General features: G+C 44.5%; 1 protein-coding gene across 3 annotated transcripts in view; it reads left to right on the forward strand.

Annotated features, from left to right (window-relative positions):
• Positions 1-25,002, forward strand: part of EOGT (EGF domain specific O-linked N-acetylglucosamine transferase) — an 859,464-nt gene that overhangs the window by 177,959 nt on the left and 656,503 nt on the right. For all 3 annotated transcript variants that reach the window (XM_044077905.1, XM_044077906.1, XM_044077907.1), the window contains exon 3: positions 11,160-11,260. In XM_044077905.1, the coding sequence (XP_043933840.1) occupies positions 11,160-11,260 (101 nt within the window). The remainder of the gene's footprint in view (positions 1-11,159; positions 11,261-25,002) is intronic.

Genomic DNA, 25,002 nt, shown 5'->3' on the forward strand with positions numbered 1-25,002 from the left:
TTGCGCAGTGTCACTTTGGGCCCCATGGCACCTTCCTTAGACTCCTACTCTGTTGTCTCAGCAGGAGAACCAAATTCTTCATCCTCCACTTGAAACACTGAATCTAGCAGCCTGGCTAATTACATAATTTCTACTTTACCATCCATTAGTAAACCATTGATGGATATCATTTTAGAGGCAAGGAGGCCTAGTACCAGAAAGTCTTGCGCTGAAATATGGTAACGATTCTGTGCCTGGAACCAATCTCAAGGGATGAGCACAACCGTGCCCAATTTACCTCCGATCTTACAATACTTAACTGAGATGCTTTGTAAGGGCCTGTCTTTTTCCTCCATCAAAATTCTCACCTCAGCCATCTCAACTCATTATAACACAGAACCACCCCTCATCTCTCGTCCACTGCTTAAGCAGTTCCTCAGAAGGGCCAAAAATCTACGACCACCCAGGAGAGCTCCAACTCCATCCTGGGATCTCAACTTTGTATTGGAAAAGCTCACCCTTCCTCCTTTCGATCCAGGTGCCACTGCGGACCTAAAATTAAATTCTTGGAAAACAGCTTTCCTTTTAGCAAACGCTTCAGTGAGAAGGGTATCTGAATTACAGGCCGTCATGGCAGTGGAGCCATAATTTTTCATGCGGACAGGGTGTCCCTCAGGACTAATCCCTCCTTTATGCCCAATGTGGTATCCAGTGTGGCCCTTAATCAGTCCATACATTTGCCAACCTTCTTTCATAATCCACAGAACAAAGGGGGAACGGATTCTGCACTCCTTAGACATGCATAGACAACTTAGATTCTACTTGGACAGAACTAAACCTCAAAGGAAATCTGATAAAGTGCTGGTGGCATTTGCTGCAGGGGCAGAGTGGAAGGCTATTTCAAAGCAAACCATTTCCAAATGGATAGGCCATTGCATTCTTTTTTGCTACAAACACCATGGAAAGCCTATCCCACAGGGGATCAGACCCCACTGTACCAGGGCTGCATCTACCTCTACAACATTTCTCAGAGGCGTCCCTACCAAGGACATCGTAGAAGCTACTACTTGGAGTTCTGTACATACTTTCACCAATCATTACCATCTGCTAATTTTCCCTAAATCCAGAGATGGCTTTGCCACTGCAGTCTTGCAGGGCCTTTTAGCTGGTCCTAATTCTATTTAAATTCCTCCTCCCATCCTTGGCTTTGGGAATCTACCCAAAAGTGATGACTGCAACAGTGAAACACTAAAAACATAGTACAGTTGTGTACACTTTACCATGAATGTAGATGTTAGAGTGTATTCACTGTTGTAGTCCTGGTTACCCTCCCTCCAGCCCCCTTCCTTTTCTATTTTGGATATACCTCTACTTTCCTTTACTATCTTCAAAAGCTTTTTGGTGTATTTGCTTTTTTGTTGGAGGTATAACCTTGTATATTTATAGATTTGATTGCTTTCCATTAAGGGGGCACCTGACATCTCGGGCAAGAAAAACTGATGTAATGGCATTGACTGCATGTTTTATACTCCTGAAGTCATGGAAGAAGGGACAGCAAGTCATGGAAGAAGGGACAGCAACAGACGCAGGACCCAAGACTTTGTTAATCAGGCCGACCTGAGGGCTACTGCAAGCAGATAACACAAGTGATGACTGCCGCAGTTAATACATTGTAACATCTACATTTATGGTAAGTGTACACAACTGTACTTTTACTCCATCGTAGCAAATAATGTAAACCAAGCTATTCCAATTGCAACCAAATATATTGGCGCATTTAAAAATAAACTGCCTTGGTGGAGTGTCAGCTTTACTGAGCTGCATTATAAAAGAATAAAAACCTAATTAAGGCCCTTAACTCCAATTTACCCACATTAAAGACTTTATCAAAAAGATTACCACAAACCACCAAATGTGCTGTGCAATTTTTGTTTAAAAAAAATACCAAGAAAAAACAAAAACTCGTAGTCGCCAAAATAAATGACTGCACATAATTTATTATACTGTTAAGGTCTCTCTTCACTGCATAACACGTGAATTTCCTCATAACAGTATGCACGCACACAAATCCCATTTACAAAAAAAAGCTTCCACAAAGATCACATAACTTTGAATAACCAATCAAAGTCTAAAAACAAAATATCACATATATTTTTATTTTTTATTTTTACATTTGTGAACCGGGTTAGTAGTCCGGCTGGGCCCAGAGACCCCTTTTTCAGCGGAGACCCGAGAAGAAAAGCTTGAGGAAAGTAATTTAAAAAAAAAATAAGAAAAAAACATAATTTATAGCTGTAAGACACTTAACAGAGAAAAAACAAGAGAGAAGTATACAACATGAATATTTACAAGGCAAAAGTACAGTATTTTGGGAATGCTGTAGCAATATGTTTGAGAAATTTGGTTAGCATTGTTATATACAAGGAATAATAGGAATGCCTCAAAAAGTAATATGTAATTTAGAGTAACATCATGACATAATACAACAAGGATGCATTTAATAGCATAGGTACTAACTGCAGAGAGAGTAATATGTGAAGACAGTTTAGATAGCAGATACCAGGCTGAAGTTTTGATTGAGAGAAGAAGAAAAATTCATTAGGTTATTTCCTGACAAGTACAGATCCACACATGTTGGAAATTAATTTCTAGTTGCTTTTTGCATATGATTTCACAACTGTGGATAATTATCTAAAACAATTGGCTTCTAAAACACATTTAACATTAATTCATTCATTAAGACCTGGTAGGCTGTATGCTTGCAGTCTGTTGCCATTTCAGTTCATTTTCCAACCTGGTTGTTAAAATTACCACCTCATAAATCCATTACCTCTTGATTAATGTAAAAAACAAAACAAACAAAAAAAACAAAAAAAATATGTATATAATTTTACTACAGACTTTAAAGTGTTTAAGTGGTGCATTTGTTTCATCTGTGATGTTAATAGCTGTAATATGTGCATATATGCATGTGGAAAGTTTTTCTTGTTTTTACCTACACAGAATCCTTTGCAGTTGGAACATTTAACTACATAAATGATGCCCCTTGATTGACAGCTTGTGTTTTTAAAGCCACAGTGGTTTTATTTAAGTATTCTAGTGTTTGTATACAAATCTACATATGTTGCACTGTCCACAAGGATTGGTTTTTGTTTTGCTACTAGGTATGTATATCCATTTCATTATATACAAAGCTGGTGAGACCACATACAGGTTTGGATGCTTTCAATAGAAGAGAAGGCATTGGACTAATGACGTATGTGCTGAGGTTTACTGAGAAAAGTGGTTAGGATAGCTGGAGTTTGAAGAATGGCTGAAGATGTTTGGCATACTCTCTTTGGTTGAAATATGTGAATTTTAGAGACCTGCTGTGTTTCTACAACCTCAGATGAGGGACTAAACTTTACAGGAGAAGACATGAGGAATAACTGGCATGGAATATGTTGTGTTCACTTTGTCAGAGAAGGTGAGGTGATAACACCCTGGAACTAACTGCCAGGAGAAGTAGCATAGCACTAATTAATGGAGAGATGTGAGTTTGATGCAAGTGTAAGATAGGATTAAGAATGAGTAGGTAATGCCCTAGGTGACAGATGAAAAAAGGGGATAGATCTGATAGACTGTTTATGTTTGTTCATTAACTGACTGCACGTTAGTTTTTAGTACTTGAAAGCCAGTATTGACAAAGGTGTGTGTGTGTGTGTGTGTGTGTGTGTGTGTGTGTGTGTGTGTGTGTGTGTGTGTGTGTGTGTGTGTGTGTGTTTTCAAGATAGTCAGCAGTTTAGATAGTGCTGTAGAACATGTGTACATGCCATTACCCATTTTCTTATACATTTAGATGCTTTTTTCCCCTGTCATTATTACATTAGTGCAGTGAATACATGGATGTCCTTCAAGGATGCATCTGCAGTCCTAACAAATGGGTTGTCCTGGCCTCAGGCAGCCCTTCGGTCGGCCGGATTCCAAAGTCTGGGTCTGGCCTCGGCTGGTGTCGCACTTCACCCGACGTCATAGCTGCAGTTCTTCGGGTATAAAGGCATCAGCCGACGCCATTTTCCCCAGTCTTTCTTGCCGCGTGGCGCCCGAAGCAGAAGCTGTTCGCAAGTGCCGGTCGGTCAGATCCAGAGATTACTACTACCGAAGACTTCTAAAAAGCTAAGTACCCCGTTGGGGACTCTTTCTTGCCTCAGCCGATGTCGGAAAAAGTGAATAACTGTTTAACTTGTGGGAAACAAATACCTCAAAGACTTCCACTCTTACTGCCTACCTTGTTTAGGCCCAGACCACGACGTAGCAGCTTGTTTAGCCTGTGCTTCCTTCAACCGACGGACGCTTAGACGTCGGTCGGAGTTTGCAGAGGAGTTTTTCGGCTCCGCTTTTGCTTATATCATGCCGTCGGAGACTCAGACTTCACATTTAGCAAAAAAGCGTAAGGAAAAGGACCGACACTCGCGGTCCGCGGTTTCGGCCGAAACCGCGGTTAAGCCAACCGCGAGTGTCTCTGTTTCGGCTAAAACAGAGTCTGCGGTTCTTCCTTCGGCCGAAAGCATGCCTCCTACTACCGAGGCCTCTTCCAGCATGGCTGAATCTGCTACTGAAATTCCACCTGCTCTTACAGTTTCTCAGGATTTATCAGATACTATTCCCCTAGATGTATCTACTCCTGCACGTGGAGCTGCTAGGCCCCCTGCATCCATGTTAATTAAGGCCTTTGCCAGGGCTAAAGCAGCTAAATCTTCCAAGGCCGTGCCTACTAAAGCCCCCTCTCACAGGCCTAGCTCTAGTACTCAAATGCTTAGTCTAGCAGAGGATCTCATTTCTTTGATCAGGGGATCCCAGTCTCACCCTGATAGGGCCTCTCAACCCCCTCCAGAGAAGAGACCTAGAGCAGAACCCCCTGAGCCAGTTTCTACTGATTACTCCTCAGATGAATCAGAAAATACAAACCCTCCTGAGGGCCCTTATTCTCCATATGAGGACTCTGATGCAGAGGACTCCATTCCTTCTGCCTCTCCTCCTGAGGAATGTTCTTTTGGGGAAACCTTGCATGCTATGAGGGAACAATTTCAATGGCAGGGCCAGGATTTCTCAGACTCTAGGAAAAGGCTTAGGACTTTTTTGCATTTGCCACAGCATAGGCCTTTAGCCATTCCTCCAGTACTTACAGTTGTGGATGATGCATTTAATGATGCTTGTACTGCTCCTGATTCACTCCTCCGGCCCCTGCTAAGCCCGACAGATACTACAGGGTTCCGGACACACATAATCACTTGTATAAGGCTCCTTTGCAGATCCTGAAACTATTTCACAGGGCCCCAAGGCTGTAGCAGCTACCTCTGCCAAAAACCACTCCCTCTGAAAGGGAATCTAGGGCCTTGGAGATGGGGTAAAAAGTTTATACTTCTGCTACTCTTTGGCTAGGGCCTTAAACTGTCAATTCCACATGATTCAGTATCAGGAATTTATGTTAGATCAGTTATCTAAAAGCTGTCCTCACCTGAACCTTTAGACAGAAAGTCACTTCAGGAAATGGTACATAACATACAGCAGGTCAGTAATCATTCCTTAAAATGCGGCTATGATGCACTGGAGGCCTCCTTTAGATCAGCTATGACTGGTACAGTGATCAGAAGGCATGCATGGTTAAAAGAGCAGTCCTTACCAGACCATGTAAAATCAAAGCTCCTAGATGCTCCTATGGATAAACACAATTTGTTTGGCTCTCCTGCACAGCAAGTGCTGAAGAAGGTGGAAGAGAAAGCAAAATCTGTCCAGACAGTCAAGGATTTCTTACAGGTCCAGCCTCCAGTAGGAACTGGCCTTCCAAGAATTGGTCCTTTCCAGACACCAACAGAGCACAGAGAGGCAGGAATAGGCTCACAAGAGGCAGAGGTCAATCCAGAGGTGCCTACAGGGGACGTCAGTGGCAGCCTAACAACCAGCGAAGTACTGCTGCAGACCCAGCCACTACCACTTCCACAGGACAATCACAGTGACTTGGCTCTGAAGCCACCTACCGGGGAACAACTAGAAGCACCCTTAGGCGGAAAGCTAGCCTTATTTTCAGTAAACTGGCATTGCATTACAGGAGACAAATGGATTTTACAGACAATAGACAAAGGTTACAGGTTTCACTTCCATACTCTACCAAGGAAGAGAGGAATGCCAAACCTACCTCCAAATCAAAAGGCAAACGCTCTAGAACAAATAGACAACTTAAAAAGGATGAGAGCTATAGAAAAGGTACCATCTATGGAACAAGGGCAAGGATTTTACTCCAGACTTTTCCTGGTGCCAAGGAAGGAAAATCAATGGAGACATATTCTAGACCTGTCCGCTCTGAACACATACCTCCCAAAATTCAAAATGCTGACTCTACAGCAGCTTCTTCCCATGCTGGGCAAGGAGTCTTGGCTGGTAACTCTAGATCTCAAGGAGGCATACCTGCACATCCCCATACGACCAAATTGCAGAAGATACCTCAGATTTCTTGCAGGATCAGAGCATTATCAATTCTCAGCATTGCCTTTTGGCTTATCTACTGCACCCAGAGTATTCACAAAATGCCTGGCATCAGTAATTGCTCATTGCAGGCTTCAGGGAATTCAAATTTACCCTTACCTGGACGATTGCCTGTTACAAGCGGACAACAAAAACAAATTAACAAAAGACTTGAAAAGGGTCATTCATCTACTGCAAGCCTTGGGATACACAGTCAATATAAAAAAAGTCAAGGCTGTTGCCATCCCAAAGGATAACCTTCTTGGGTGCAGAACTGGACACATCAAATCAAATGGCATCCCTCACAGCAGAAAAACAAAAGCACCTTCCACTCTACTTCATGGCGTTAACAACGCAGAACCAGCTTACAGCAAGGAAAGTCCTGCAAGCCCCGGGTTACATGGCATCCTGCATAATATTGATCCCACATGCCAGACTGCATATGAGGAAGTTGCAATGGTACCTCAGGAATTTATGGTCTCGGCACAAGCACAGCCTAGAAACCCAAATTCCAATAATTCCATGCCTGAAGCAAGAATTCCGATGGTGGGCTCAGGCCTGTCAATTGAACAAAGGACTGCCCTTCCACAGCCCTCAACCAAGCCAGACTATCACCACAGACGCCTCAGACCTCGGTTGGGGCGCACACATGCTGGACAAGTGCATACAAGGCTTATAGACTCAGGACCAGCTAAACCTACACATAAACCAAAAAGAGATGCTGGCAGTAAAACTGGCAATTCAAGCATTCAGACCGTTTCTCCAACAGGGGCAATTGCTGATAAGGACGGACAACACCACAGTTATGTGGTATATCAACAAACAGGGAGGCACACATTCATATCCTCTATGCCGGATGGCAATGGATCTCTGGAATGTGGCCCTAAGCCTAAACATACAGCTCAAGGCAATATTTGTGCCAGGAAAAGAAAACATACTAGCAGACATCTTAAGCAGGACTACCACGGATGCCCACGAATGGATGCTGCATCCAGACATCTTCAAATCCATCAAAAGGAAATGGGGACTACCAGAAATAGACTTATTCGCATCCCCACACAATCACCAATTGAATTCTGCACAAGGACATACCACCCACTTGCTTGGAAGGTGGACTCCCTATCTTTCAGTTGGAAAAACCTGACAGCATATGCATTCCCACCTCTTCCTTTGATGCACAAGGTGCTGTTGAAGATCAAAGAAGACCACCCAAGGATCATCCTGATAGCTCCAGACTGGCCGAGACAGCACTGGTACCCACTACTGAGGAGTATGTCTCGGGAACTCGCATGGCCTCTACCCCTGGTTCCTTTACTGCTAACACAGAACAACTTCAAAACCCTGCATCCGAACCTGAAAACACTGCAGCTAGCTGCTTGGAGCATTGCATAAGACAAAATAACCCAGATTTATCTCAAAGGGTTAAAGACATTATCTTGGAAGCTCGCAGACCCTCAACAAGAAAAACTTACTCAGCGAAATGGAAAAGATTTCTCTTTTGGAGTGCAGCAAAAGGGCAAAATGTAGCACTGGTAAACATAGCTAACATCCTGGAATACTTAGCAGAGCTTTTCCACAATGGCCTGTCTTACTCTTCCATTAAGATTCATGCGTCAGCTATTTCAGCAGAATACAACATGGATCCTCCAGTCTTCTCTCATCCTCTACTCAGGCAGTTTCTGAGAGGAATCAAAAATGTAAAGCCACCAAGGAAGCCACCATTGCCTACATGGGACTTGAACTTTGTGCTAGAAAAGTTGACACTTCCTCCTTTTGAACCAGCAGCAACAGCAGAATTACGGTACTTATCATAGAAAACTGCTTTCCTGCTTGCAATCACTTCAGTAAGAAGGGTTTCTGAGCTACAGGCATTAATGGCAGTGCAACCCTTCCTTATCTTCCATCAGGATAGAGTGTCCATGAGAACTAATCCTACCTTTATGCCAATGGTGGTCTCCAGGGTATCTTTAAACCAAGCAATCCACCTATCTACATTCTTCCCCAACCCACAGAACAGGGGAGAAAGACTGCTGCATACCTTGGATGTGCATAGTCAATTGCGCTACTACCTGGACAGAACCAAGAACAATAGAAAAACTGACCAGCTTCTGGTAGCATATGCCACAGGAATGGAAGGAAAAGCAATTTCAAAATGTCAGACCTCACTCCACAAGGGCTACAGCCACTACTACAGCCTTTTTACGAGGAGTGGCTACAAAAGACATTTTAGAGGCTGCTACTTGGAGCTCCGTGCATGCATTTGCCAAGCATTATAATCTACCCTTATACTCCAGATCCCAAGCAGGTTTTGCCACTGCTGTGTTGCAAGGGATCTTAACTACACCATAATCTTGTTAAGGCCTCCTCCCCCAGTTTGGCTATGGTATTCTACCCATTTGTTAGGACTGCAGATGCATCCTTGAAGGACATAGTACAGTTTTGTACCTACCATAAATGTAGATGTCCGAGAGGTATGCATCTGCAGTCAGGATTACCCACCCTCCTTCCCCTCTGTGGTACTCCTAGGGTATTTGCCCATCTTGTAGCTAGCTGGGGGAATCTATTATGGTGTATTTGTTTGTATATATGTACATACATGTTTATTTCTATTTGCTCTCTGTTGTTTGGAAACATTTGCATTTATCCAAATTTAGCCTTCCTAGAGGGCATCTGGCATCTGGGGCAAGAAACACTGAGGAAAATGGCATCGGCTGATGCCTTTATACCCGAAGAACTGCAGCTATGACGTCGGGTGAAGTGCGACACCAGCCGAGGCCAGATCCAGACTTTGGAATCCGGCCGACCGAAGGGCTGCCGGAGGCCAGGACAACCCATTTGTTAGGACTGCAGATGCATACCTCTCGGACATCTACATTTATGGTAGGTACAAAACTGTACTTTCATCTTGATTTTTATGAAAGATAAAAGAAAGTAAGAACAGTGTTTGCCATACTGAAATTCTCAGTGTTATGTTTGCTGTCATTGTATCATGAGTTTATATCTTATCCTTTTCTATGACCTAACCCAATAGTGTTGCTAAAGGCTGGTCTTGTACTTTCCTTGTAAATCTTTCAAAATTGTGACTCCCATCCTGGATAAAGGTTTTTGTCAATGCAGGTTATCGTGGCCTGACAAAAGCACTCAATGTATGCCCCCTGATGGAATCCTAGTTAAACTGTGGGATCTGAAAGTAAATAAAGCTGTAATCACTTGGTTCCACACTTGACTATATGGCCTTACAGAACAGGTAAGAATAGGACTCCTGTCCTTATCCTGTGTCACCTTTGAAGCCCATTTAAGGCTTTTTCCTGGGGGCATGTCTTTTAGTATCTTTTTCTCCAATGTCAGAACTTATTTCAGCATATAGCTCACTAAAGAAGCAGATAGTTGCAAACTTGGGGGCATTATTCTTTTTTTTTTTTTTTTTTTTGAAGAATACTTCTTTATTGTTTTTCTGCTTATTCATACAAGGTATTTGACAGCGAGATACACAGGTGGTTTCCAAACAAAGTTTCTAACAACAATCTAATAACCTATCTATACACTATTTACATGAATGCTTCTATATTTCCATAATTGCAGAAATACACCTTATTTCTCCAGGAAAAATATCTTATAATAATGTGGTTCCAAGTAGAATTATACTTTATAATATGTATAACAAAGGAGTATTTCAGATTCCTTTTTTAAGCCAGTATAATATTGAAGATTTGTTCCCATGGTTTCAAATTATATGAATTTTTATTTTGATTATTAATTGTGTTTTATCCCTAAGGTCCTAAAGTTCTCCCATTAGTAGCTATGTAAAGCTTCATTAGTAAAAAATATTGATAAGTATAGTCATTTGGGATCTCGATAAGTCATTTGTAGGGATATGCAATATCGTAAATTCCCAAGACTGTGTTGAATTTTGGTAACCCATCTTCTGTAGTTGTAGTTTTAAGGAATTCCAGCGTTTATATATATATATACATTTACAGCTCCAGAACATATTATTCTTAATTCCACTAACACCAGTTTTCTTCAGACACCACTTTATATTGCTTACAGTTAGTACAGTCGAAATTACTGTGTCTTTACTGTCAAAAATGTAGCTGTTTGTAATTTTGGAGGGAGTGTAAGGGGCCATTGACTGGATGAAAGCTGCTCCACTAGAAGACTATGAAGAGGCAGAGAGGGCAGTCGTCCAGAGGAGCAGCAAATGTAGGGGAACAGAATATTTAGGGTGGGGCGTTAGATGGAATGGTAATTTGGCACATTTTGTGTGTAGAAGTTACGGTGTAAGGGTAAATACGGCTTCTCAAGCAGAGTAGATTAATCTTGTGCAGTAGATTAACAACAGTGAAAGGCATAAAGTAATGGAATGTTTACCTATGCTGGGGTTTGAACCTTGTGATTTAGGAAGGCAACTTTTACAATTTTACTGCTGCTGAATTGCGTAAATGTTGTTGGAACGGGTATTGTGCTCCTTTTCAAAATTCATTGTTGTATCTACTTCTTGTACCATAGTTACTTTCTATATGTAGTTTTTTTATAGAAGGTTTAGATTTTTTTAACTGAGCCAGTAACATAAATATGTAAAGGTGCTACAAAGTGCTTAAATTGTGAGGTATAGGCATAACTTTGCTTTGTATGAATAGTAATTGTGACAAGAATTACATGTCCATTGTGCATTGCAGGAGCAATTGGCAGCCTTACAGTCTTGCTGGGGGTATGAAGAAGATTGCAAGTCAGACCACCGTTTTAGTTACCCAGTTTGCACACACGTTGATTTTGGATGGTAAGTCAAATCTTTGAATATGAGATTAGTTATACATTCTAATGTTGGCAGCTTCATTTACTGTATTTTGCTAAAATAATTTACTTTGGGAGTTTCAAGAAGGCACCTGAAGTTATTACAGTAGAGAATCAATTATCTGAACGTTGATTATCCAAACACAGCTTTCCAAAGCTTCTGGGTAGGAAAAATCGTAGTCTGAATGTGTAAATGTTGTAAGTGTTCTCACTTGTGCATATGGGTAGGAAAAATCGTAGTCTGAATGTGTAAATGTTGTACGTGTTCACTTGTGCATATTTTTTGAGCTTTAGCCCGCTTGTGTGTGAAAAATATTCTTTATTGTTCATTGGAATTGCTGAATGGTTGAAAAGTGTATTCCCTGCATGCAGAAAACACAAGATTTTAGAAGTTTTTTCTTCAGTTTAATGTACGTTTAATTATCCAAACTATCCTAGGCCCCAATTAGTTTGGATAATCGACTCTCTACTGTAGTGTCTTCTAATGTTTGAATTGTGTAAACCAAATTAATCTGAACAAAAAATCCATTAATTTACTGATTTTTCTTGCCGTTACTGTCAAATGACCCCACCCTGCTCACCCTCCCAATTCCTCATGTTACGTAGAATGCGTTCAAAATCCTTTGGGCAACTTATCTTAGAATTTTTTTTTTTCTGATTATGGAACTTTACAAGAAATGTATTTTGTACTTTGTTTTTATACTCTGATCTGCTAGTAGCTGCATTTAGTAAATTTGTTTTATTTATACTTTTCATTACCAGACTAATTGAGCCGAGGCCCTTTTTCAGCAGAGGTCTAGGAAGGAAACCCCACAATTACAATGTAATTTAATGCAATATAAATTAAACAGCATGGTAATTAAATGTGTGTATGCGCTTCAGTATTGAAAGAAATTTCCATCAGTTAGTGTACACTTTTTTAAAAAAAAAAAACTCATTGCATCCAAGTGACACCTCCAGATGCATCATCTGTAGTTAATTCCTACCAACACTTCTAGGTGTCAAATATTGCTTGTTCATATTTGCATCCAATAATTCCAAAAATATGCTACGTACAAGGTTTTAAAAGATTTCATCTTGATGTTCATACAGTGGCAGACTCAACTGCATTAATATTTGACCTCCTGTCTAGTGCAGGCATATAGATATTAACTGTTTTTATGATATTAATTTATATAGATATAATTTTCACATTTTTCTAAATATCTCAACAACGAAGTAACAACTCATAAGCCTCACATGACAGCTCTGAGCTAATTGCATAAAACGTTCCTGACAGTGTGTCCAACTTAAGTGGTTGCTGAGATATTGTAAATTGTTTACAGCTATTACAAATATAATAGTTACTGTGTTTACTGCGACTTATAACATTTGGTTTAAGACCCAGAACCTAAAGAATACTACCACTATAAAAATAGTTTGCCATTTATACTTTTCATAACGCCTGTGGTTCCAGAGATATGAACATCTGTTTGAAATGTAAGGACATAATTTGATTCTGTCAAAAGGTGGCTTAGGCTCCACCATATGGAAACTACAGTGCAAACTTCCTGAGTCCCATTGGAGTGAAAGAGGTAAGCTAGAAAAAGTGGTTAGTGAGGTGTCAGGTTGTGTGTATTCAAATCCCGGAAGTGAGATAATAAGAAGCAGCTTGTAGGTTACCTGAGCTGCCAAGTGCTCTGGATTATGCGGAATGCGCCGCAGTTAAGGCACAGAACTCTCTGTTCCTGAGCTGTTCCGCATTGAGTGTTGGTTCCACCTTGCGCATTCTGATTGGCTCATATACCACGAAAATAGATAATCGGCATACAGGTATTATGAGCCAATCGGAGGTTGACTACTGCTGCAAAGCGAGCAAACCAGGAGAAGTGGAAAAATGAGACACTTCCGGGTGACAGTTTTCATGCCTCTGCGATGTACTGCTGGGAGCACTTTACTTTTCTTTTTAGCAACAATCGTTTTTTTCTTTTGGATGGCAGCAGCGTTGGGATTCAGGAGTTTTCTGGCACTGACTATTATTTCTTCAGCCAGCAAACTTCTGGAGACTACAGCAGTTCATCTTCAAGGAAGAATATTAGGGTCGTGGAACAGTGGGGAATCTGCAGTACAGCGTGCAAACTAGTACTCTCAAAAAGATTTGTGATATTTTTTCTCTGAGGAAACTTATCTTTTGGTGGAATATGTTTGGCTGCAGGTAAGCGCCTAATTTTTAGTCCAGGTTTTGCTAGAACAGAGGAGAAAGAATAGGCAAGCTTTTGTGCATTTTTAAATTTTATGTTCTACAGGATGACAGAGCAAGATGCAGAGGACAGGAAGAAATGGAAACAGTTGATCTGCTGTGGCGACCCCTAACTGGAGCAGCCGAAAGAAGATGATGTTCTACAGGATAGCGGAGTTCTCTGCAGTACATTTGGTGGGGGGTAGGTAAAGTCTGTCAGCTTAGTATTTTTTTAGAGGGGTAGGAATGTTCTGTCTCCAGTGTTTGCACTCTGTGTACAAAGGCCGAACAGTTTACTAATAACTTAAACTAAGAGTTCACATAAAAAGGAAATATTAAGATCTGAAGTAGGATATTCATTTGTCTGCAACCTGTGGGTTATGGATCCGATATCGGATCCGAACCGGCATGGTTTTCCAGCTATGGATCCAAGCTCTCAGCTCCTCCCCTCACCCATAATGCCCTGCTCTACCCTCATGACCTCAGATCCAGTTTGCCGCGCTGGTAACTGGATGTGGGTACATAGCTCTCAGCTAAGTGAACTATTTTCTTGTTTAAAAATAGAAAATTTCTTGTTTCTTTGACTAAATTTGTGTGAAAGTATTAGGTTTCCCTTTAATATAGCCTATTTTAAGTTTACTTAAGTTAAAGTAAATAATTTTTATTCCCTCCCCTCGCTGAGAGTGTGTGTGTAGGCCTGTGTGTTTTTTGTTGTTTAAGTTACTTTCTGTAACTTTAGGTATTATAGATTATGGCTGACCAGCCAAAATCTATATTTTCTAAATGCTCCGAGTGTGGCCATAAGCTCTCACCGGCTGATGGCCACACTCGGTGTTAGTGTCTTGGGGTTGAACACCTCACATCTGGTTGTTCCATTTGTGCAGGGTTCAACCCCAGGGCACTGAGGGAGCGGAGGTCCAAGCTGGTCTTGGCGGGTCTTTACCGCCGACTCGGCTCCCGCCTCCGCTCCTTCGGGGACTTCTGTACCTGCAGTTGTTCCCCTGTGGCACCCCTCCTGCTCCTGGGACTCAAACTCCCACTTCTGGAGAGGAGAGGGATGCTAAAGGACCGGAGGGAGAAGCACCACAAGCGCGGGCCGAGGCCTCTGTTTCGCCCCGCCAGCCAAGCGGGCTTCTCCCGGCTCAGTCTGTTCGGTCTCCTCCTTCTCGGCCCGGTCCCTGTGTGCTTCTCACGGGTCCTGAGGAGGAGGAGACCCGATCTCCACGAGGCTATCGAGGAGGCACTCCAGGCCTACCTCGGTAGCCTCTTCTCGATCTACCCATAGCCTTTCTGATGCTGATCTGGACCGGATGATGAGAAGGTTCATCCAGGCCCAGATGCAGATGGGAGTGCTTTGCCTCCGGGGAGCTCAACACCCTTTTAAGCCTATTGTTCCTTCTCCGACCCGCTATCCGGGTTCGAGCAACTGGAGCCGAGCAGCAGCGGGGAGGGTCGGCCGATAGTACTTGGTACTGGACCCGACCCTGCCCTCGAAAGTGTCGGACCCGATCTCGGAGCCTGGATCCGAGCCGGATCCGGGGATCAGTGCTCCTTCGGGCGCCGTCTGTGTCGGAGCGCACTGTCCCGGATCCGAGTGCCGCGCCGGCTCCGATCCACTCTTCGGATCCGAGGGGAGCCGATTGTCGGATCCTTTGGTCGAGGTCGGCTCCCCTTCGCTTTGATGTAGTGGAGAGGGCTCTGTTGAGGGTCTCCGGACCCCGGCACTTGCTTCGGCTCCGTCCGCTCCCTCTGCACTGGGCCAGGCTTCCACCATCCGGCCCCTGGGACAGCCCGTTTCTGTGCCCCAAGTTGCTCCCATGGAGCAAATTGCTGCTTGCGAGGACTCCTCTGACAGCTCCCCAGAGGAGGCCCCTCGGAAGCATACGTGCAAAAGGAGGCACATTGACTCCCCCGAGTCTCTCACTGAAGACACGGACTTGGAGGAAGGGGAAGGCTCCCCACGGTCACCCCGAGGATGTCTCCTTCGGAGACATCATGGAAATGCTCGTATTAGGGGTGGTCTGCCCCCAAGTCTTCCTCGGACGAGTCCGTGTTCTTGGAGGCATTCAAACGGGCCCGTCTACCTCTTGGGTGTCCCCTGCCGACCCCCTGGTGGACCTTATTACCACCAGGGCGTGGAAGGAACCGGACACCGTGGAGCCAATTCCCAAAGACCGGATAGGATCCTTAGTCCGCCTCCCGACAGGACCCATTGGAGTAAGGGGCCTCCTGTAGATGCCATGTTGACGGCGGCCACAAAGAGGGAACTGGCTCAGGAGAGTCCTCAGTCCACCCACCGAGCAAGGAGTCTCGGATGATGGACCGCTTGGGAAGCGGATGTTCAGTTCGGGCGACCTTCTCGGTAAGGGCGCTGAACTATTTGGCACATGTTATTCGGATGCAGCGAGATCTTATTAAGAATACGCTGCATCCCTTGAGTCCATTTCGGAGGAGGACAGAGTTCTGCACTCCACCAAAATGGCCACTCTTAGGTCAGTTACAAATACTTCTACGGCTACTCTCCCATGCAACGGAGGGCGCCGCTAGAGCTGCGGGACAGGACTGGTCACTAGACGCCAGGCCTGGCTCCGTCTGCGATTTTTCTGAGCCCTTCAAGGCGCTTGCGAACGCCTTTGATGGTTCTGCTCTGTTTGGCAAGACCGTTCATGGACGTTGACCCAGAGCGAGAAGGACGGAAGACGCTGTCTGCCGCCGGAATCCGCTTCTCTGCACCCCAGAGGCCCTATTCTAGGAACCAAAAGGGTCAGAAGAAGATGTGGTTCCGAAGTCGCAGCAGTCCCAGCCTGCTCCGGACAACCAGTCCTTCCGTGGCAGAGGAGGACAGGGAGGACGCCGCCCTAGAGGCAGAGGGGCTCCCAGAAACTTCGGGTCCAGGGAACCTTTCTCTGAACGGCCCGCAGCAACCCTGAGGCTGCCCGACTGCTCTACTCTGGAGGCAGTCGGGGACGCTGGGCACCTAGCGGCATGGGAGTCCATAACATCGGACCGCTGGGTTCTCCAAATCATATCCAGGGATATCGCATTCCTTTCCTTCACCTTCCAAAGTTGAAGTCCCTCCCAGACGTCCCACCTGGTCAACGGAGGCCGCTGGCAGAAATTGGCCATCTGCTAAAGAAAAGAGCCATCCAGCCCGTTCCCCAGACCAGATCGGATCAGGGTTCTACTCCAGATTCTTTTAGTGCCAAAAAGACGGGGAACTAAGACCAATCCTAGACCTCTCTCTTGAATCTGGCAGTCCCCAAAGAAAAATTCAATGGTCACTCTGCAATCTATTCTCCCCTTCTGGGAGAAAATCACTGGATGTGCTCGATAGATCTCAAGGACGTACTACCACATTCTGATGGACAGGCTCCAGGAGGTTTCTCCGCTTCGGCTGGGAGCCAGTCACTACCAGTTCGGGTCCTTCCCTTTGGTCTCACCACAGCCCCAGGGTGTTTACCAAAGTACTAGCAGTGGTAGCGCCCACCTGAGGCTTCAGGGGTGCAGGTCTTTCCCTACCTGGACGACTGGCTCCTTACCGCCCCAACAAGGCATCTACTTCTATTGGCGAGACTCCTTTCTCCATCTTGCTCCATTTCTGGGCATCACAATAAATACAAAAGTCCAACCTGGCCACACAGCTCTTAGATTTCATAGGGGCCAGACTAGACACAAGGAGTTTACGAGCCTTCCTCACTGCGGACAGAGTTCTAAATCTGCAGCTCCAGGTGCGGGCCATTCTCCATTCAAGTTCTGTTCCAGCAGAGTTGGTCCTGAGGGCTCTAGGGTCCATGGCGCTATAGCACTTCTTCCTCTTGCCAGGCTCAATATGCGCATTCTACAGTGGACGCTCTTAGTACAGTGGTCATACCTTGCTCTCCCCATGCATCATCCCATAGCGATCAGCAAGGCTTGCAAGCGGTCCCTCTTGTGGTGGCTCCACTCCCCGGATCTCCACGAGGGTCGCCCATTCTGTGCTTATCCCCCTCTCGCCACGGTGACCACGGACGCCTCCCGCCTCGGGTGGGGGCACTTTGAGCCGGACAGTCCAAGGCACGTGGAACGATTCAGAGACCTTACTGCATATCAATGTTCTAGAGATGAGAGCAGTGCTCTTAGCGTTGCTAGCACTTCAGGACTTTCTTCCCTTGGGAACAATTGTGATTCAATCGGACAATATGTCTGTTGTCTGGTACATCAACATGCAAGGGGAACAAGGTCTTACCCTCTTTGTCGAGAGGCCATGAGAGTTTGGGAATGGGCAATCTCCAATCGCTTTCTCATAGCAACGCATTCCGGTCGGTCCAACATCCTAGCGGACAAGCTCAGTCGCACCATTCTGACCCCACGAGTGGTCTCTCAATTGTCAAGTAGCGAACGCATATTCGCACGGTGGGGAACCCCTTCATGCGATCTTTTGCTTCTCCCTCAAACACCAAGTGCGACAGTTTTTCTAATACCTCCTCCCGGAGGTACCCCAAGAGACGCTCTGGTGCATGCTTGGCCACCCGGTCTTCTGTATGCCTATCCACCCTTGCCTCTGATGCTGCAAGTCCTTCAGAAAGCCTCTCGGTGGGTTGCAGAATGATTCTCATTGCTCCATTCTGGCCTCGACAGATCTGGTTCCCCTTCCTAAGGTCTCACTCGGTGAATCCTCCTTGGATTCTAGATCCCATCCCGGATCTGATATCCCATCCATCCTGCATTCCTCCTCCGAACCTGGACAACCTGAAGCTGACCGCTTGGCTGCTCCAGTTCCACTCTTGATAAGGACTTCCGGTATTTCTTCACCGGTAAAGGCTATTTTGGTGGCGGCTCATAAACCATCCACTAGAAAGGTTTATCAAGCAAATGGAAACGCTTTCTGTGTGGGAGCGGCAAGGCCTAAATCCCTTCACGGTTCCTCTCCTGTAGTGCTTGATTTTCTAACCTCTCTTTAATGATGGTGCCAGCAGTTCCACAGTCAAAGTTCAACTGGCAATTTCTCACTATCACATTGGTCAAGATTCTAATCCTCTTATGTCAGCCAAATTGTGCAAAACATTTCTTAAAGGTACTTTCCTTCTCAGGCCCCCTATAAAACAAGCAGTTCCTCCTTGGGACCTTTCTTTGGTCCTACAGGCCTTGACCTCCCCTTTTGAGCCCGCTGCCACGGTGGATCTCAAATTCTTGTCCTACAAGACAGCCTTTTGGTAGCCATTACATCAGCCAAGAGAGTTTCTGAACTTCAAGCTTTATCAGCTAAACCTCCTTACTTGGTATTTCATCCGGACCGTGTCTCCCTCAGGACCAACCCGTCCTTCCTTCCTAAAATCGCTTCTGAAGCAAACATCAATCAATCCATTAACCTCCCTGTTTTCTTCCCTAAGTATGAAAACAAAGGTGAATATAAGCTACACTCTAGATGTTCACAGGCAACTTAGATTTTATTCAACAGGACAGCTGGTCATAGGCAATCCGACCAGCTGTTTATTTCATTTGCAAAATTCAATTTGGGCAAGCCAATTTCTAAAGTTTCTCTGTCCCGCTGGATTTCACAGTGCATTTTATTGGCTTATCAAGCGTCAGGAAGGCCCGCGACCGAGGGTGTTCATGCCCATTCAACCCGGTCAGTATCTACCTCGGCAGCCTTCAAGGCTAGGATTCCTCTAGATGATATTTGTGCAGCAGCCACGTGGGCTTCATCTCATACATTTATTTCTCACTATAAGTTGGATCTTGCATCTAGGGTAGAGCATCCTTTGGCTGGTGCTCGAATATCCTTCCATGATGGCCCAAGATTCAGGTAGCTGGGGACTCTGTCCCACAGGTTGCAGACAAATGAATATCCTACTTCAGATTTAGAAGTTATGTACTCACCATAACGTTCCATCTGAGTAGGTGTATTCATTTGTCTGCAACCATCCCGCCCTCCTATCCCCCTGGCCTTTCAGTTTCCTGCATATTCCTTGTTACCCTTTTTAGGGTATTGTTGCTTTGGCAAACTCGATCTGAGGTCATGAGGGTAGAGCAGGGCATTATGGGTGAGGGGAGGAGCTGAGAGCTTGGATCCATAGCTGGAAAACCATGCCGGTTCGGATCCGATATCGGATCCATAACCCACAGGTTGCAGACAAATGAATACACCTACTCAGATGGAACGTTATGGTGAGTACATAACTTCTAATTATTTTGCTGAGTAATATGAATCAGTATTATTTACCATGAATATCAGGTAAGTCTTTTGTGTATTACAGTGTATTAGTGCTGTAGAGTATAGGGGAATTCTCTGCTGTGCATTTAGTGGTGGGGGGATTCTTGCAACCTAAGTGTTTTATGTTTACAGGGTTGCACCTTGAGCTCTCCTTCCTCACTGTCTGTAGTAGGGCAGAAAAACTTGCTAATGACTTCAGCTAGGAGCTCATACAAGTATGTATGGTCTGTGAATACCTGTTAAAATTGTTTAAAAACTGATTGTGCAACTGACCCTTTCAATGTGGAACTTCAAGGAACATGGACATTTTAAGACGCAAAGTGAGGACTTTTCCTGATAATGAACACGTGAATTGCTCAGTGAAATATGTGCCTAGGTTATGAGTGCTTAGTCTTATGCAGAATTGCTGCTTTTGCTTTCTGATTGTAAGTGATTTGTCATTGACTTATTGTAGTGTTTTTCTGATTATACAGTACCATTTTTGACTTCATTTACATGCTTTTTGTACAGTGTTTACTCTTACTTCATATACACTTCAGTTTACTAATTTTGCTTGAAAACCACTTCAGTTTGACACTGTGGAAGTTGTGCATTTTTGCGCAGTGTGAAAATAGGGTGTTCCACATTCTGCCTGTTTGCACACATTGTCAGGGTCTGTGTTCCACATTGACCTCTTAAGAGGTTGAGACCTATGTAGATTACAACCAAGGGGAGTGGAGATGCTGAAGGAGAGTGAAGGGTAGAATAAATGAGGGAACTACTACATGAGCTTGGGTGCTTTTCTTTTTTTCATTGAGACTTATGCTTGCTATACTTCATTTAGGAATCTCCTACTGATTTAAAGCTGAGTTTGTGAAACATGATGTTAATGTTTTTTCAGGGTGGAGTAGTGTCCTCCTTTACTCCACCCATGTTATGGCGGTTTCCCCACTCCTAATCCCTGTATACTAACTTCTGTGTCATGCCAACTTGGCGGTAGCTGTGGATTCCAGTATGATCCGACTGGAGCACACAAGCATTCAGCTGTGAGCAGATAGTGAGTGAGCCTTTGACATGCAGTCATGTATAAGTAGTTTCATAAATGAGAAATGGTATATTTTGCTGGAAAAAAATGAGCATAATATTGATCTGGACAGAGAGAAAGAGGTAAACTAAAGGACTTCCTAAAAGTGAAGGCTTGTTTGTACAGTTTATGGTCATAATGTCACTTTCTTAGTTTTGTCTGGTGTATGTAATGCTACATTTGGAACAGACTAGGAATTTGAACAAGTTTATGATTCCTGCAGTTTGAGCATTTGTTCTAGTGCAGGAATTGGTTACTAAATTTGGCCTTGAATTAGTTTCTTGCTGGTCTGATTCTTCAGAATGGCAGTGTAGCTTATTTTTGATAGTTTGCGTAAGCATTAACATTAGGACTTCTTATGAAGCTAATGATGTTCTTCATCTCACATTGCTGCAGTCCTTACATATGGGTAGTCCGCTGTCCTCGGTCGGCCCGAATACCAAAGTATTAGGCTGACGTCGGTCAAGGCGCTTAAAACTGACATCAGGACGTCAGGGTACAAAAGCGCATGACCGACGTCATATCCTCAGTCTTTTTTGCCGCATGGTCCGATGCAGAAGCAGCATTGCAAGTGCCGTTCGGCGTTCTGAAATTTTTCGAGTTCGAAGTTTCAGACCGAATCCAAGTTGGCTAAGTACCCCGTTGGGGAATATTTTGTTTTTCTTGCCTCAGTGTATTACGGATGTCAGAAAAGTGAATAACTGTATTTCTTGTGGGAAACAGATACCGCATAGGGATTATCATTCTTTGTGCATTCCTTGTTTGGGGCCTGAGCACGATGTAGTTGGGTGTCGCTTTTGTGCTAGGTTCAATAAGCGCACTATTAAGCGAAGGTTAGATTGTGCTAGGCTGGTCTTTGGTAAGCGGTGCAATTATAATATGCCGTCGGATTCTCCGGCGCCCGCTTCTACGAAGAAGCGCACAGACAAAACAGTTAAACCCAGGCAAGAGGAGTCGTCCGTTCCGGACGCCGGTTCTTTAGAGGCTTCAGTGGAACCGGTGGTTCCGACGGAGACTTCTCTGGAGTCTCAGGGGGAGACTTTGATTTTGCAGGATGTGGCCTCTCAAGAGGCAGGTCAGGCTGAAGGGGCTTCTCAGGTTACTGTACTCCCCTCCCTTCCTAGGGTGGTTAGGCCCTCTCCTTCTGTTTCCAAGGCTTCTCCCAGAGGCAGGCCAGGTTTAGCTTCTGTTGGTGTCACTCCTAGTTCTGCAGGGTCTGTGCCTAAGAAGCACATGCTTAAAATGGCAGAAGATTTGATTACTCCGATTAGAGGTTCTTTGCCCCCTCCTGATAAAGAGGCCTAGGGTGGAGCCAGAGTTGGGAAGTTTTGAGCAGGCTTCGGATGTTTCAGAGTCTTCGGCTGAAGACTTGCAGGAGTACTCTCCTTATTCTGATTCTGATGCAGATGATTCCACTCCTTCTGCTTCTCCTCCAGAGGATTTTTCTTTTTCAGAGACACTTCATTCTATGAGGGAACATTTTAAGTGGGAAGGTCAGGACTTCTCTGATTCACGGAAAAGGCTTAGGGAATTTTTGCTTTTACCTCAACATAGGCCCTTAGCTATACCCCCTGTTCTGGATGTTGTGGAAGATGTGTTTTCAGAGGCTTCACTTAATCCTGATTCTCTGCCTCCTGCGCCTGTTAAACCGGATAGGTATTACAGGGTGCCTGAGGCTCATAAATATCTTTATAAGAGTCCTAGGGCGGACCCAGAAACTATTAGTCAGGGACCTAAGGGTGTCAAGGCCTCTGTTGTAAAAAATCCGGTTCCTCTAGATAAAGAGGACAGAGCTTTGGATAGATGGGGAAAGAAGGTCTATACATCTTCTACCTTAGCCATGAGGGCTTTGAATTGCCAGTTTCATATGTTGAAATATCAAAACTTTCTTCTTTCTCAATTGAAGTCTAAGGTGGATGCTCTGGCGGAAGGCATTGAGTGTAAAGAATTACAAGATTTGGTGCATGTCTCTGAACAGGTGGGTAAGCATTCTTTACAATGTGGTTTTGATGCTGTGCAGGCCTCGTCTAGGGTGGCTGCCACTGGTTCAGTTCTTCGCAGGCACGCCTGGCTGAAGGATCAGAATTTATCTGACCATGTTAAGACAAGGATTTTGGATGCTCCTTTGCAGTCTGATATGTTGTTTGGTTCACCTGTGGAATCGGTCTTGAAGAAAATGGAAGACAAGGCTAAGTCTATGCAGGCTGTTAAAGATTTTTTGCAAGTTCAGCCTCCGAAGTTTAGTAGGAATTGGCCTGCTAAGGGGTGGACGTATCCTTCTTATGATTCCCAGTCTAGGGGTAGATCTAGACGTGGTAGGGGCAGAGCACAGAGTTCTTTTAGACCTAGAACAGGGAGTTCACCTGCACAATCTTCGGGTGAGGGCAGGGGCCAGTCCTTTCGTAAACAGGCCCAATGACCTACTTTTTCAGCTGCCAGATCCTTCTTGCCTGGCAGCACCTTTGGGAGGAAGGTTGGCACTTTTCAAGGAAAATTGGATTTTGATTACCCAAGACAAATGGGTATTGGATATCATACACCAAGGTTACAAGTTTTATTTCCATACCTTGCCTCCTTTCAAAGGCATGCCAGACGTTCCTCCTCAGCAAAGACTAGAGGCTCACAAACAAATTTCTCTACTACTTCAAATAGGGGCCATACAACCGGTCCCTCTGCCAGAAGTGGGCCTAGGATTTTATTCTCGCCTGTTCCTAGTACCAAAGAAAGGGAACACATGGAGACCAATTTTGGATTTATCTATCCTCAACACATATCTGGACATTCCCAAGTTCAAAATGTTGACGTTACAACAGCTTTTACCTCTGCTGGGCAAAGATCACTGGATGGTGACTCGATCTCAAGGAGGCTTACCTTCATGTTCCTATCAGGCCCAGTTGCAGGAAGTATCTGCGTTTTCGGGCTGGGACTTTTCATTATCAGTTCTCTGCATTGCCCTTTGGCTTATCTACTGCCCAGAGTGTTCACGAAGGTTCTGGCTCCAGTGGTAGCTTTCTTCAGGCTAAGAGGAATACAAATCTATCCTTATTTGGACGATTGCCTGATTCTGGCCCAAGGAAAGGACGAACTTCTTCATCATTTACAGTATGTGATGGCAGTGTTAAGATGCCTGGGGTATTCTGTGAACGAAATAAAGTCCAGTCTAGTACCCTCTCAGGACATGTGCTTTCTGGGTGTGAGACTGAATACAGCATCCCAGATGGCCTTTTGACCCGGACAAACAAAGAATCTTTCTCTTTACTTCCACCAATTGTCTCATCAGTCCAGGCTGACTGCAAGGACAGTCCTTCAAGCCTTGGGGTTCATGGCATCTTGTATTCTGGTACTTCCCAATGCCAAACTGCATATGAGGAAGCTACAATTATCTCAAAAATGTATGGGCCTTAGCACTGCCAAGATATGGACACTGTCATTCAGATAATACCTTGCATTCAAAAGGAATTTTTGTGGTGGGCTCAGGAATGTCACCTAAACAAGGGACTCTCTGTGACCCGACCAGAGGCGAGTCAGGTTCTAACGACAGATGCCTCAGACAAAGCTTGGGGAGCTCATCTAAATGGAAAATGGGTACAAGACACGTGGCCTGCCAGACTTCAACATTTACATATCAACTTGAAGGAGATGTTAGCAGTCCAATTTGCATTGATAGCTTTCAAGGATTTACTTCTTCCAGGGCAGGTGTTGATTCAAACAGACAACACAACTGTCATGTGGTACATCAACAAGCAAGGGGGGACGCATTCATATCCTCTATGCAGACAAGCAATGATTTTGTGGGAGACTGCTCTCAGTTTACAGTTAAATCTTCAGGCAAGGTTTCTGCCAGGAGCACAGAACTCCTTAGCAGATGTGTTGAGCAGACAAATTATGGATCCCCACGAGTGGAAATTGGATCCTCACGTATTTCAGAAATTGACAGTGTTATGGGGAACTCCAGACATAGATCTGTTCGCTTCTCCACTAAATTACCAGCTGCCAAAGTTTTGCACAAAAAGGTTTCATCCCACAGCTTGGAAAGTGGATGCTCTCTCATTCAATTGGAGCAATCTTCACGTGTATGCCTTTCCACCTCTGCCTCTCCTCCCAAAGGTACTCCTGAAGGTCAAACAGGACAAGCCAACCATGATTTTAATAGCTCCGGATTGGCCTCGACAGCACTGGTACCCATTACTGAGAAGTCTGGTACGGGAGCCTCCATGGCCTTTGCCTTCGATTCCTCACCTGCTGTCTCAGGAG

The sequence above is a fragment of the Protopterus annectens genome, chromosome 7.part0 (assembly GCF_019279795.1).
Source record: "Protopterus annectens isolate FY-2018-M chromosome 7.part0, PAN1.0, whole genome shotgun sequence".
Classification (NCBI taxonomy): Eukaryota; Metazoa; Chordata; order Ceratodontiformes; family Protopteridae; genus Protopterus; species Protopterus annectens.